Source organism: Anguilla anguilla, chromosome 3 (genome assembly GCF_013347855.1).
Source record: "Anguilla anguilla isolate fAngAng1 chromosome 3, fAngAng1.pri, whole genome shotgun sequence".
NCBI lineage: Eukaryota > Metazoa > Chordata > Actinopteri > Anguilliformes > Anguillidae > Anguilla > Anguilla anguilla.
In genome coordinates this window covers 58,203,742-58,216,908 of record NC_049203.1, presented here as the reverse complement: position 1 = coordinate 58,216,908, position 13,167 = coordinate 58,203,742, and the positions used below count along the sequence as shown (strand labels likewise).

The 13,167-nt window shown below is 39.9% G+C and overlaps 1 protein-coding gene across 1 annotated transcript; it reads right to left on the bottom strand.

The window, feature by feature from the left end:
• Nucleotides 1–1,087: 1,087 nt before the first annotated feature.
• On the bottom strand, nt 1,088–8,184 carry mogat3a (monoacylglycerol O-acyltransferase 3a). The gene is made up of 6 exons (XM_035411167.1): nt 7,781–8,184; nt 6,693–6,871; nt 6,209–6,413; nt 2,875–3,049; nt 2,464–2,663; nt 1,088–2,123 (listed from the first exon to the last, which is right to left on the bottom strand). The coding sequence occupies exons 1-6, from the start codon at nt 7,872–7,874 to the stop codon at nt 1,969–1,971; spliced, it is 1,008 nt and encodes a 335-aa protein (XP_035267058.1). The 5' UTR covers nt 7,875–8,184; the 3' UTR covers nt 1,088–1,968.
• Nucleotides 8,185–13,167: the final 4,983 nt, after the last annotated feature.

Below are 13,167 nucleotides of genomic sequence, written 5' to 3'. Positions count from 1 at the left end.
AATCAATTAGTTATGGGCGGTAATAATTTTTTTATTCTTGTTTTAATTCATTGGTTTTTAGGACACTGCAGGTCAAATGCAACAACCTTAGCAGGGAGTTTAGATCTCATCTATAATATTAGCAGCCAATATGTTCTAATTGAATTAACTGGTCCAGTGGTGAAATATTGAGGTTTACACCCTTGCTAAGGCCACTGCATCTGGCCCTATGTGTAGCTCACACTGACATACCTTTACGTAGGTAGTAACAAAACGCAATACACCAAAACAATTATTGTGTTCACAATACACTGCAATGTGTGCATTTGTCCATTTGTATATTAAAAAATAGGGACCACCAGTCTTCCATAGGAAAGAAGTTTGATCATTCTTCTTTCAGAGGATTTAAACATGCAGATGAAACATGTTATGATGACAGTCTGAGGTAAATCTCATGTGCCTTAGTCTGGGCTTTTGCTTCCCACTGTGAGAGTGCAGTGTACCATCCCAACAATAACTAATAAGGGACAACACCCATAATAATATTCCCATAAGTCACCCTGGCAGCTGCTTGGGAACATGCATCAGAAATCTGCGATCACAGTATATGAGGGAAGAGAGTAGAGTGCATTAAATTGTTACAAGGTGTCAATATATCCCCATGAAACAATGAAGCATACATGTTGTGCTGTTAATAAAATCAGATAGCAAAACCTCCCCATGTTAAAACTTTGTTGAAGAGGCATCACAGATGGAAGAACATGGTTCAGAGGGATGATCATAATGTGTAGGCCTATGTGAGCTGATGTTCTGGTTAATCTTTCTCTGACTAGTTTGTACAGGCAACATATTCCTGCCATCCCACTTTCAGATTAAGATTATTCAGACCTACTGTCACTGAATTCCACTTTGAGACACTGTTTATGCTAAAAGGTAAACTGGATGAACAGGAGAAACTGGCAGTGCAGGAATGTGCCAAAAGGTCTTTTCTTTAGATTACTGATAGGAATGTAGTTCCCTAGCTAAATTAAACAATTCCTATAGAGGTAAGAGTGCAGATACTAGTTTCACACATTCCCAAAATATGAAGCAAAAACAAAAGCAAAACTTTAAAAGTAAATAGCTAGACAATTTTAATCTGCATTCACCATTTACAATAACAAATGAAATTAGGGGGGGAAAAATTTTTAATTCACACAGGTCTAATTTCACATGACTGCCTGGGTGAAAGGCAGACAATAAGCAGGTATGTAGAAAAAGAAGGAAAAAGAGAAATGAAAGTCTAGGTAAAAGGCATGTTTCACAGTCAATGTGCACAAGCCTTTTTTTAAGTATCTGCAGAATCTTTTGGTTTCTGAAACATTAACTGCACTTTAATGTCATCAGTGTCTTTGGAGTTTGACTCTTTAGAGTTTTTACCTTTTGAAGAAGAAAAAAAGCAGATTAGGTTGAGTGCTAATAAGACTGAGGTGGTCACTAGAACAGAGTCATCAAAAAGATTGATGCTGTCCTGTCTCAACCAATTTATCAGTAGAGCAAAGTACAATTTTCCTTAAAGAGATTTTTTTTTGTTTAATTATGTTGAAACACCGAAACAGATTTTTCAAGAATAAAATCATTTTAAAATAAAAACTTTCCCCAGAAGAAAGGTGACAGAAATGAAAAATTGTCCCTGGATTCAGGGAAAGTTTGGCCTTAGCTACCATTTTTTTATTCCAACTTATTATATTATAACACATACAGAATACATTATATTATGTGTTGATAATGCATTGTGGTACATTATAGCCTTCCTTCTTATACAGTGGTTTATACATTCAGAAGTTGTAATTGCTATGCACAGCATACATGAAATGCAGTAATGTCAGGAATGCCTTCTGCTGAATCCAAGGGGAAAAGAGGGACCAGCTAGCAGCTAGCAATGCTTATCAAGGGAAAGTAGAAGGGGTGATGAGAGCAAGTTACAGGACTGGTCATGAGGGCACAGCACTAGATGAATGTAAGGTGCTTGTCCTCTGGGATGCCATAGTTCCCTTTGTGCTCTTCAAAAAGCTGACCGAGTCCTTCCATGTAGAGCTTGTGCAGGGCATCAATGTCTTCTCGACTAGGGGAAGGGGTCTGGACCACTGGGATGGGCCGGCCCACTTTTGGGTGGGACGTGGAGAACGCCACGCATGGAGGAGAGAAAGAGAGGGGCACAGAATGGAGAAGAGTTGAAAATAAAAAGGAAAACCGAGGGTGTAATGGGAGAGAGTTTAAGCACAGATAAAAGCCACATACAGCTTTTCATATCAAATAAAAAATGGCTTGACAATCCCTGATGCATCATTTAGATGTTTTCTTAACTATTTTTGAATGCATTTTGTCACTTTGTCACTGTATGTACTTTTTAGAGGCAAACATTATGATGAACATACCTGTATATCACAGTCATCTTTGTGAAGTCGTATTAATCAAAGAAATGACTCCAGATATATTTCTTACCAACGGTATGGATGGGTTTTCTGTAGGGCAGAAGGCCAAAGCTGTACTGGAACACACCCCGGGCATGAAAAAGAGGTAAGGCCACGCCCATAACCTTCTGCATGCTTTCCTGGATGCGACGCAGGGGCGAGCCTGCTGGGTTCTCCATTTGGTCAAACAGCTCGTTCTCCCCAAACGAGAAGACAGGCACCAACTGGGCCCTGGGGAGAAAAGAGGAAGGCAACAGAAATATAAGAGTAAGAATGAGGAAATAAACGGAGCCCGCACACACACTAACACAACGATAGAACCCAAAACCACTGTTCATTCAGACAATGGCATCAAAACAGGCAGTAACACACACACACACGCTCAACTCACTCACTCACTCACTCACTCTCACTCACTCACACTCAGACGGCAGTCCCATACCCGTGTTTGAGGGCCAATTTGATGAAGCCTTTCCGCTTGAGCACCTGAAGAGTCAGAGCTCCCGGCCGGGCTTCCAGGGACTCAGGAGCGCCACCTACAGCCACCACGGCCACATGACCCCCACCAGGATGACTCGCAATGTAGCTGGCACTGCTTTTCTCACTCGACACCAGACCTGGGAGAGAAATGAGGAGGGGGGCACTGGAAATGTGCGCACATAAAATAATGCATTTTATTCATGGTGTGTCTAGAGGTCTGAACTGGACCTGAGATATGCACATGCAAAGTCAACTTGGGTCCCAAAGTTGCACACCTAGGCAGTTCGACTGCTACTGAGATCAGCGCATTCACCCACACACACTTTATGCACAAAAAGACCTGGAATATCAATTGTATCCAAGCAGGAAATGCAGTGCAACTACAAGTAGGCTCAGTAAAATGCTTTTTTAATTCACGCAGAATGCTTAATCAATGATACACTTTTCTAATTACAAATTAAAATGTAGCCTACATTGAAACGTTATTGTTCAATTTCGACTTGTTTCCATCAGCTACTAATGGGTTTGGAATTATTTAATAATGAACTTAATTACATTTTTCCTCATGTCTGTTTAACGAATGACTGCACAAGTGTTTTCAATTAATGATCAATGAATTACAGTAATTTCTACATTCACCCAACTCTGTTCAGTAATAGCAGTAACTTTTCAAATGACTAAACAAAAGGCAAAAAGAAATAAGATATTTATTCCAAATAAAAGCAAATGTTCTTCAATATCAATTCAAGTTCATGTATCAGTCACCTAAAAACTGCCCACTGTGACTACCAAGAGATCACATAATCATTATTTTAGTCGTAGTTTCAGAGCCAGCTGGTGAGCTAAAGAGCTATTAGGGTTTTTTTATCTGCTATTATGTCTGATAGATTTGCTGTTGGGAAGAGGAATGTCATATTCAAATCTGGTTATTTTGAAAAACACCATTTTTGCCAGTTTGTTAGCTGAACAATCTAAAACTACAGCAGCATTCCCCAATACTTTTCAACTGTGTCACACTTAGGAAAAATGATGACATCTTGCAACCTACCTATTTCTCAAAAGCCAAAAACAAATACATTTTAAAAAAATGATATGGGATATGCATTTCGTTTTCCAAAACTATGCATTTAATGATGTCAGCAGGCATCAATCATTTGCTGATTGTACAGTTTGTACAGTACAGGCAAACCTTCGAGATCTTCTTTTCTCGTGAACCTATAACATTGTACTACAATGGCTCTGCATGTTGGTAACATCATTGGACTTAGGCTATAGTATGCTTTTATTATTCATTGCTTTTACTACTATTCACATGGCAAAGTTTTTACTGAAGGGACTTGTGCAATGCTTTGCTCGAGCACATACAACTGTAGTGGCCTACCTGGGCTTCGAGACTACAACCCAGAGGTTATGTCTACTATTCGACATGGCTGACCCCCACATCAAACTGTCACAGCAGGGAGAAATATACAGTGCACACATATCCCCATATCCATTGCCTTCTATGAAGGTCCTGCACATAAGTGGTAGAAATAAGTCAGCTTTGTGCCTTACAGGCTGAAGTTCCTTGTAGCTCTGAACTGTGCCTTCTTTGAATAACATTACTCAAAAACAGCCCCATGGTTTAATGTACTGCGTAACTGAATCCTTGTACTTGCGCAAGTGCAAGTTGCCCCAATACGTGCCCTTTTGCACCAATTAGGAAAAAATAAGGCAAATGGAAAAGAGTGGCTGGGAGCATCAAGATGGGTCAAATGGCTGGATGAAGTTTAAAAAATGCGGCATGGGCAAGTTACGGGGCATTCGTGTCTGTATATCTCCATTGAAACATACAAAATATTAAAGCCAATAACCAAACACACCCAGAATCTTTCCCTCACAGCCAATGCACAGCTGATGCATACGAGGAGGGAATGCAGTTTTCTGAATTGCATGGAAACGTGAGTTTGTCTCCCTTTGTCAAAGTGAGTCTAGTCTGTCTTTTCCCTTCCCCCACAACCACTCAGCTGCCCCAAAAACCACGACCATGTGGTTCACTTGGACAGCAGTCAATACACTATCAGAAATGTCTACACGAGAGACCTTTCAACCTTTCACAATCTCTTGTTGTGCAATAGAACCAAATGACACAGCCCCATCGCTAGCCAGACAGTGCACATACACCCCTCCCACCACCCCTCCTCTCTCCCTCCCATATCTTCTTTCCCTGTTCCTTCGTGCCTTCTTTCACTTTGCCAAGCAAAGTAGGTAGTGCCCACATAGTCTGGTTCTAGCCTGACACATTATAGAAATCCTGGTATTGGAATATGGTGCAATGCTCTGTAGTGCAGACACTGACAGCATGAACTCTATACATGCGATGACCCAAATGACTTAGGATAAGCAGCTGCTCTACTGTGCAAACAAACTGTGGTGAAGTCCAACTTTTTTTCCATCAAGTTTGCAGCTGCATTTGCAAATCAACAAGTTATTTTCTTATTTTCTTTTGCAGACGGAAGAAATAGTGGAGGAAATTCTGGAGGAATAGGAACTGGCCCTGTAAAGGACCATTCTTAAATCCCACACCAATTACATTTATTCCTGTGTGCTCTATGCAACATAATTCAAAACACGCTCCAGCTGCAAGGCTGTAATGGCTCCCCTCTTGTTACAAGGAGAACTGAAGAGCAGTGAGTTTGGTTTTAGACTTATAAATGGGGTTGTCAGTTAATTGAATGAACAATTCATATTCAAGTGGGATGGCAGAAGTGGACTTGTTAAAAATAACATAAAATTATAAATACAAAAAGCGTACAGTCTTGACACTCCACTGGCTTTACAGGAGCTGGTATAAGTACATTCATGGATTTGAGGTTTAAAACGAATGTAAAGTAAAAAATAAATAAATGAAAAAACAAGTGTAGATAAAACTAAACTACAAATATTAATATCCACTCTTATAATATTCTGAACATGCTCTCCTCTGAAGCATGGTCTGCCATAGTTCTTTTCACTCCTCTAACCACCAGTTTCTCCACAGCCATTGCATCAGAGGAGCACACTTCGGACACAGCTGGTGCAGGCAGACTCCAGCTGGCCGATCCATTAGAGAAGGTCACTGGTCTAAGATGAAGCACGAAAAAAAAAAAACCCAGTGGCTGAAAACTACGCTCCCTGGGCAACACTACAGAAAACCCTGTGCAACTCTGCAGGACAAAGTGAGGATCTGATACCAGATCGAGGGGCACTCATACGACTTGATGAATAACTTTCCTGGAAGGGGGGTGGGGGGTGGGTGGGCACAAACCTAAACCAACCTCCACACATGATGTAGTCCCTAAAGAATGGCACTCGGAACCAGAATGGCAGCATCAGCAGGTAGGGGGTAAGGCCTGGGAACAAGGTTGCAAACCCAGATGCCTCCGTGCAAAAGTTGCCAAATGCTCCTGCAACCAGAACGCCATGGGGGTGGAACCCAAACAGGTAGTTGTGCTTCGGATCAAGATCTACCGTCTTTATCAGCTGCAGAATGAAAAGAACAAAGAGATTCCAGTATAATATTCACTTTTTTATTTTTCAAATTAAATTTCATGAAAATATCATCAATATCCAAAATCTATGATAACACACAGGAGAGGAAAATGAAGTTGTATATGAATAAGACTGAATAAATAGAAAAATAAATCATAAAAAAATGAAAAATAAAACCATAACTTCTGCGTTAACTTTTGCGATCACTCAAGTAAAGGGCGACGTGCATTGTGCGTCATTCGAATACAAGGAGTAGAACCGGGCACTCACAGAAATGGGGAAATAGTCACGGAAGTATTGCCAAATTGCCCATCTGCGGACCCACTGTGAACGCCGGCCTCCAGTGGTCGGTGTGTCTCTGTCCAGGTAGAGCCAGCCTGCATACAAGGCGGCCAGAAGCCACCACCGGCTCAGACAGAGCAGTATGAACCCTGCCAAGCAGCACTGAGCTGTGGTCGGGTGGAGGAAAACAGAAAGACGAGAATTATTATTTTCACCATTTTTTTGTGCCATCATACAGCATGTGTTTTGCCAAAACAATGCCTACTATTTTTTATGCTAATAATAAAACTGAATTTAATGCAAACACATAATGGGGAAGGAGAAAAGGGGAAGGAATAACACTGGTACATTTTTTCTGGTAACACTTTAATTACAACAGATTCAACCAGCGGTTTTACCAAACACTAGCAATTGAGTTTTCGGTTTCAAAGCATTAACGTCAGATACCCCATTACAAATAAATAATTACAGGTTCAGTCATTTATTTGAGATTTGACCAACTTAATTTCAGTTTACTTTCACAAATCACACATACGCGCTTTAGTGCAAGTGTGAACAACGAAGTGACAGAACAATGGAGGACTTACAGTAATCTCCAACGACAGCGCCAGAAAAGTGCATGGAAGTAATTTTCAAAAGGTAACTTATTTAGAACATCACAAAATGGTAGCACTACATAGAGCAAAGTAATAATCTTTGTTGCTGTGAAGCTAGTATACGCGCTAATTTTAAAACATGCAGCCTACAGTAGGCTACCGCTAGCTGTATAGCTTACGGAGTATCTAGTTTAAGCTACCAGCGAAAGTTTTGTTTGTTTTTTTGTATAAATTGAGAGAGTTCCGTGCATAGCAATTACTGTAGTCCTGTGAGACAGCGTTTATTGTAATGTTTTAACTATTATGTGTTGTCAACGCAAATTATAAAAACGCAGGACCCGTAACAAATACAGCACTGGTTGCAGCAAACACGTGTAGTGTGGAACGTCTGGTATGGTAGACTGGATGGACAGTACAGGTGGCGGTGGCTATGTGTCTACTCAACCGTGATGTTTACTTGCTAGGTAGCGATCTACTTACCCAGAGCGAGAAAAGAGAATACCCATTGCACTACCGACGCTGTTTGCAGGCGCCTTCGCAACGGGATATTTAGCGGAGCGAACTCAATCTTCATCTCCGACTGGGACAACACTTTCACATTTGTAAATCTTTCACACTAAGAAGGCTAGGTTGCTAGCTTGTCTGTGTATGTATTTCAATCCAAGTCGCTTGTCGGAATTCAGCGTGCCGTCCTGTGGACTAACTTCCTAAATTGGATCCGATTTCATTTCAGGGCAATAGCCTATAAAGATCTTAATTTAACTAAGCCTTTTACAAATTGTGTACTACAAATCCGAATACGAACTTATTGGGCTCCTTGTATTAAATAGCCTCTTTCCAACTTTATGTTTGATTGTCCTTAAACTTGGACACACCCAAAACGATTGCGTCAAGACCCACCCACAAATTTATCATTGATTTGTCCAATCGCATGCAAGCCGTTGTTATGTTTGTTGGCGAACGTTCAAAACCGCTGTGCAGCTAAACTGATCATTACTGTAAGGACAGGGGCTGCTTGAAATTATGTTTGTCAGTTCGACAAGGAGTCGCTAAATTGTTGGCAATATAACGGACTTTGTTTTACAGAACCCTGTCGGCGAACACGCATTATTTCACTGCATAGAATTGTATTATGATGTTAAAATCCATAACCTGTATAAAAACAAAACACTGGCTCACCAATAATAAAAAATGAGATTTGGTGTAGGCTGGATGAAAACATTCCAGGTGTATAATGGCCTACATTAGACTAGCTTCTCAAGAGTCCCTACTGTCGAATGATGAGGAATTGCCTGACCGAATTCAATAGCTATGGCAGACTTAGTCTTTACAGCCTATAATTTATTACATTTTTGATATTCTCTGAAAACTTATCCGTATTGATTGTATTCATGATTTTAATTTGAATGGAAATAGATCAGACTGGAAACTATAAAACTGTAGGCCTAGCCTATGCAAGAGCATGCAGTTGCAGATTTATTTATGTATTTATTCTTTTTTCTAAACGTTTTAAGTAATGTGCAATTGCTGCAATGTCCTTCGTTTAGTAGGATACACGGGGGGTTCACAAACACAGTCACTCGAGGCCACGGAGCTAGAGGTTTTACAGAATGTTTGCGCATATCGGCTGCCACTGAAAGACCAACGCCACACGGTCAGTCAGAAGAATCTATTGCACCACGAGCTGTTGAGAAACTCCTCCCATAGTAGCCTACACTCGTTGGAATTATTTCGAGTTGTGCTCTCGTCCATCTGAAAACTTACTTTAATAAGGAAACATGAAAGGAAGAATGAAAGTCAGACAAGAAGACTTTGTTTTCATATGAATTGTGTCATTTTTACGAGCATCATGGTCAGCTCACATTTGATCAGCGTGATGCCCATGCATTAGTAGCCTATGTAAGGAAAAACATAAGAGCAACTCTTCCTCAGGTGACTGAGAATGTCGATGCAATGCAGGCTGTGTCAGCAAGAACAGTCTGTCGACAGCTAAATAGCGAGGAATGTTGTAATAGGGTTGTAGTGCATAAACCCCTTATTGCAAAGACGAATGAACATTCGAGAGTTTAGTGGTGCAAAACCCATTGGCACTGATCAACAAAGATGTGGAAAAAATTGATATGGTCAGATGAGTCATCCTTCACCATATTCTCGACAAGTGGGCGAGTGCATGTGTGGCGTATACAAAGAGAATGGTACAGGCCTGAATGCTTGACCCCTAAAGTGAGGGGGTCCGGTGGCTCTGTTGTGCTGTGGGGGGCATTTTCCTGGCATGGTTTGGGTCAACTTGGGTCCTTAAAGGGAAGGGTCACTGCAAATCAATACAAAGTCATTCTGAGTGATGACCTTTATCCTATGATGAAACATTTATATTCTGATGGGAGTGGTCTCTTCCAGGATGACAATGGCCCCATCCACGGGGCACGAGGGGTCACTCACTGAATGTCTTTATTTCAAATTACTGATGCTGAGTCACAGAATGTCATTACCACTTGTGGTCAAGAAGATATATAGGAGAGAACCAGCAGAATTGTAACAGTTTTCTCTTTTTACTGAATTAGAAGTAATGTGATCAAAAGCTGTGAAATTACACTCAAAAAGCTTACACTTGTGTACTACAATAAATGGCATTACGTTTGAGGTGATCACAAGCGTTTTGTGTGCAATTTGAACAAATGTTAACAAAGTCCGATGTTACAACTGCAAAGTATGTGCGAGACAATTGTAACAGGTAACAAGAAATAACTGCATAACTAGTTAATATAAACAATATTTACAGACAGGACACTGTTGGTTCTGAATAGCATACTGTGCATGGATGTTTAAACCAGCAAACAATTAGGAAGTTCATGTTTTTTTTTCTGAATGTTTTTGCCAAAAATAGTATATATGCGGATTGGATCAGTTGTGCTTTTTATTTTGTCTATGTAGTCAGCTCTATAGGGAAGAGTAAAAAAATGTTTTTCAGCCAATCTTGATTTTCTGTAGGCCGGCCAGTTACTAATCATGTGTGCGGTGAAACCAGGTTTTTTGCTCTTCTATATCCTTCTAAATTTATGTTCTGTTTACATTCTATATGTAGATGTGACCGCCATGCCATGTGGGGATAGACTTGTGCTTTCGTAACATAGCAATGTATAGGAGTAAGTCATACAAGTCAAACCTGGCATGCTGATTTGCAACCATGAGATAAATAATAGAAATAAGTGTATTTAAAACATGAAACCACCACTCATCCAATCCCATCAGAAAGAGATCTCAAGCAGTCAATGCAGTGAAAAACAAATTGCAAAATGACTGCAACAGGTATATCTTCAGTGGGGATCAAGCAAATGCACAAACTACCATTCCAATAATCCTTGCATGATTTGTGGCTTGGCAGGTCCTTACCATCGCTGCCATACGTTGGTGAGTACTACAGCATACAGTATTCAAATCATGTAAATTACAGTACAATAGCCTATATGCTTGCACATATTGCTGGCACAGTTGTTTCACGCTCTCTGATTTCCTCTCAAAAAGTACCTGCTACATCCCAAAATGTTTTGTTTTTTTTAGGATGCAGGAAATTGTTGACAAGCCAACACTGTCAATGCCTGGAAAAAATATATTGTCCTCAATAATGTGATTCTGGCTCTATTGCAGTCAAATTGCATTATCTGCCCAGACCATGTTGATCATGTTGCTCTGCACTGAATAATCGTCATCTACCACCACCATGTGGCCGTATTTCAGTTCTATAAAATGAATAAATACAGTATTGACAACATATAACCACAACTTCTATTTTTTACGAGATACAGGAAACATGGGCACTGTGGTCCCATTGTAGAATACATTAGCTACCCTGCAGTTCTGTAATAACTGAGTATATTATTGATATGTAACAGTAAATAATAATGGAGCTGACATATTCTAAATGTATAAATGATAGAGGCTGAGTTTCAGATTAACTCTCTGCTCAGCTTCCCTTAATGTCAAACCATGGCTGACCACATGGTCAACCAAAATTGCTCAGATCTCCTCTTTCCAAACCTTGTCCTCTTTCCAAACCTTGTGCTTTTTTGTTTTTGGTGCTAATGAGAGGTTTACATCTGGGAAGCGTTAGCCTCTGTCATTAGCAATCACTCATACTTAGAATTTAGGATTATTTTCACAGCTCTTATAACCAGCCTGTCATCACTTTATGGACTCTTCCATGGACGACCTGATTGCAGATGATTCCTAAGTCCTCCAGCAGTTAATTTCTTCTTTAGGACATTGCATATTGTTGACTTTGGAATGCACAAGCATTGTGCAAGAACTCTAATTGATTTTCTTTCAGCTTCTTCGTAATAGCTTTCTTGGTTGTCATGATTGGCACAGTTGGATTTGATCCTAGAATATTATCAGTAAGGCGAGGATTAATTTAAATATATTTAATTTTCTGAACCCAGCAGTTTTAACCATTAACACTCTCGTTTGACATCCGGCACGCTGAATAACGAACACAAATGCATCTGCAAATGTAAATGCAAAATCAACAGTTAAAACACCTCACTTTTCTATATGTATAATATATTTATTTGATTTAATTTGGTGATTATTATCAAAGATATCAATTATCAGTTAAATTGAAAAATTTGTTGATAGGGAGAGCAAACTATCTGGGTCAACCTTTATCAAAACGTACGACTCGAAACCAGATTCAAATTAAGAAATCTATTCAGTTACAACAAATATTCATGTCTAATCTAAAGACGAGGTTCAACTACCTTAAAAGAATTCACAAAGGTTACAGATATGGGCAGTGGCACTAGAAATAAATGGAAAAAGATACCAAACCACAGCTTATTTGTCCCAAAGTAATTCAAAATGCAAAAACCAAAAGACAGCAAAATATTCCAAAAGAACCAGTGATGAAATGTAGAACACCAGACCTAAACGCAGGATTCAGATGCCCACTTCCTACTGTTACAAAACATCTTCTTTCCAAGCTGCCCAAAACTGACTGAACTGAAAGAAAGCTGCATATTTCAACTAGTGAAAAACAGGAGGGGGCAGGGGCCTGGACACCTCCTCTGACACACACACACACACACATATGCAGACACATACATTCACACCTTAGATGGTAACCTAACAGTCTTATCTCCAGGCAATGCTGGTTGAATACTTTGAAGCTTCCTTTGGCTGAGAACGGCCAAATGGACAATCACATGTTTGACAATGTGTTCAGTGTCACTGTACTAAGAACATGTTTTTGGGTGAGATACCGCCATAGCCCAAATTGTATACACTATATTGGGATAGTAGGTACATTTGGTATGCCATTTGGTAGGTTTGGCAGGACATACTGTTTACCTATACAGCACAGAGTGTGCCAGTGTGCCACTTTTCAGGACTGACAACAGAAAAAACTACTGCAAGACTCCATTCTTTACAATGATTAACTTCTGTACCATCTGACCTCACATAAACATACAGAATTCAGTTATAACTTAACACAGTTGCACAATAAGGCACCAAATCTGGGTTATTTTCTGTTTCATGTCTTATCTTCTGCTTTTTTTCCTGGTGATTACATCAGCACAGACCATAGAGACATGAATAGCATGTGTACTCATGCTGAATGGCAAGCAGAGCCAAAGCCAGAAAGGGCAGTATGGCTAACTACTGTCAAAGAAGTGGATTGAACAAGACTGAGATCATTTACTTCCAACGATAATTTCTACCACAACTCTTGTAAGGTAAATTCAAATACTTGAGAAAATGTAAGAAAACATGGATAGCTTTCCTTTCAAATATGTCATGTTACTGTGAAACATACTTCAGTCAGGACAACTCACACATGTAAATACATTATTTGGCTTGGCACTGAATGGATC

Coding starts and splice junctions, on each gene's coding strand:
- mogat3a (XM_035411167.1), bottom strand. CDS start 7,874: ATGAAGATTGAGTTCGCTCCGCTAAATATCCCGTTGCGAAGGCGCCTG. Junction 3,050..6,208: donor GGACTACATCATGTGTGGAG/GTTGGTTTAGGT, acceptor TTTCTCTCCCAG/GTCTGGTGTCGAGTGAGAAA. Junction 2,124..2,463: donor AAAACCCATCCATACCGTTG/GTAAGAAATATA, acceptor CCCACCCAAAAG/TGGGCCGGCCCATCCCAGTG.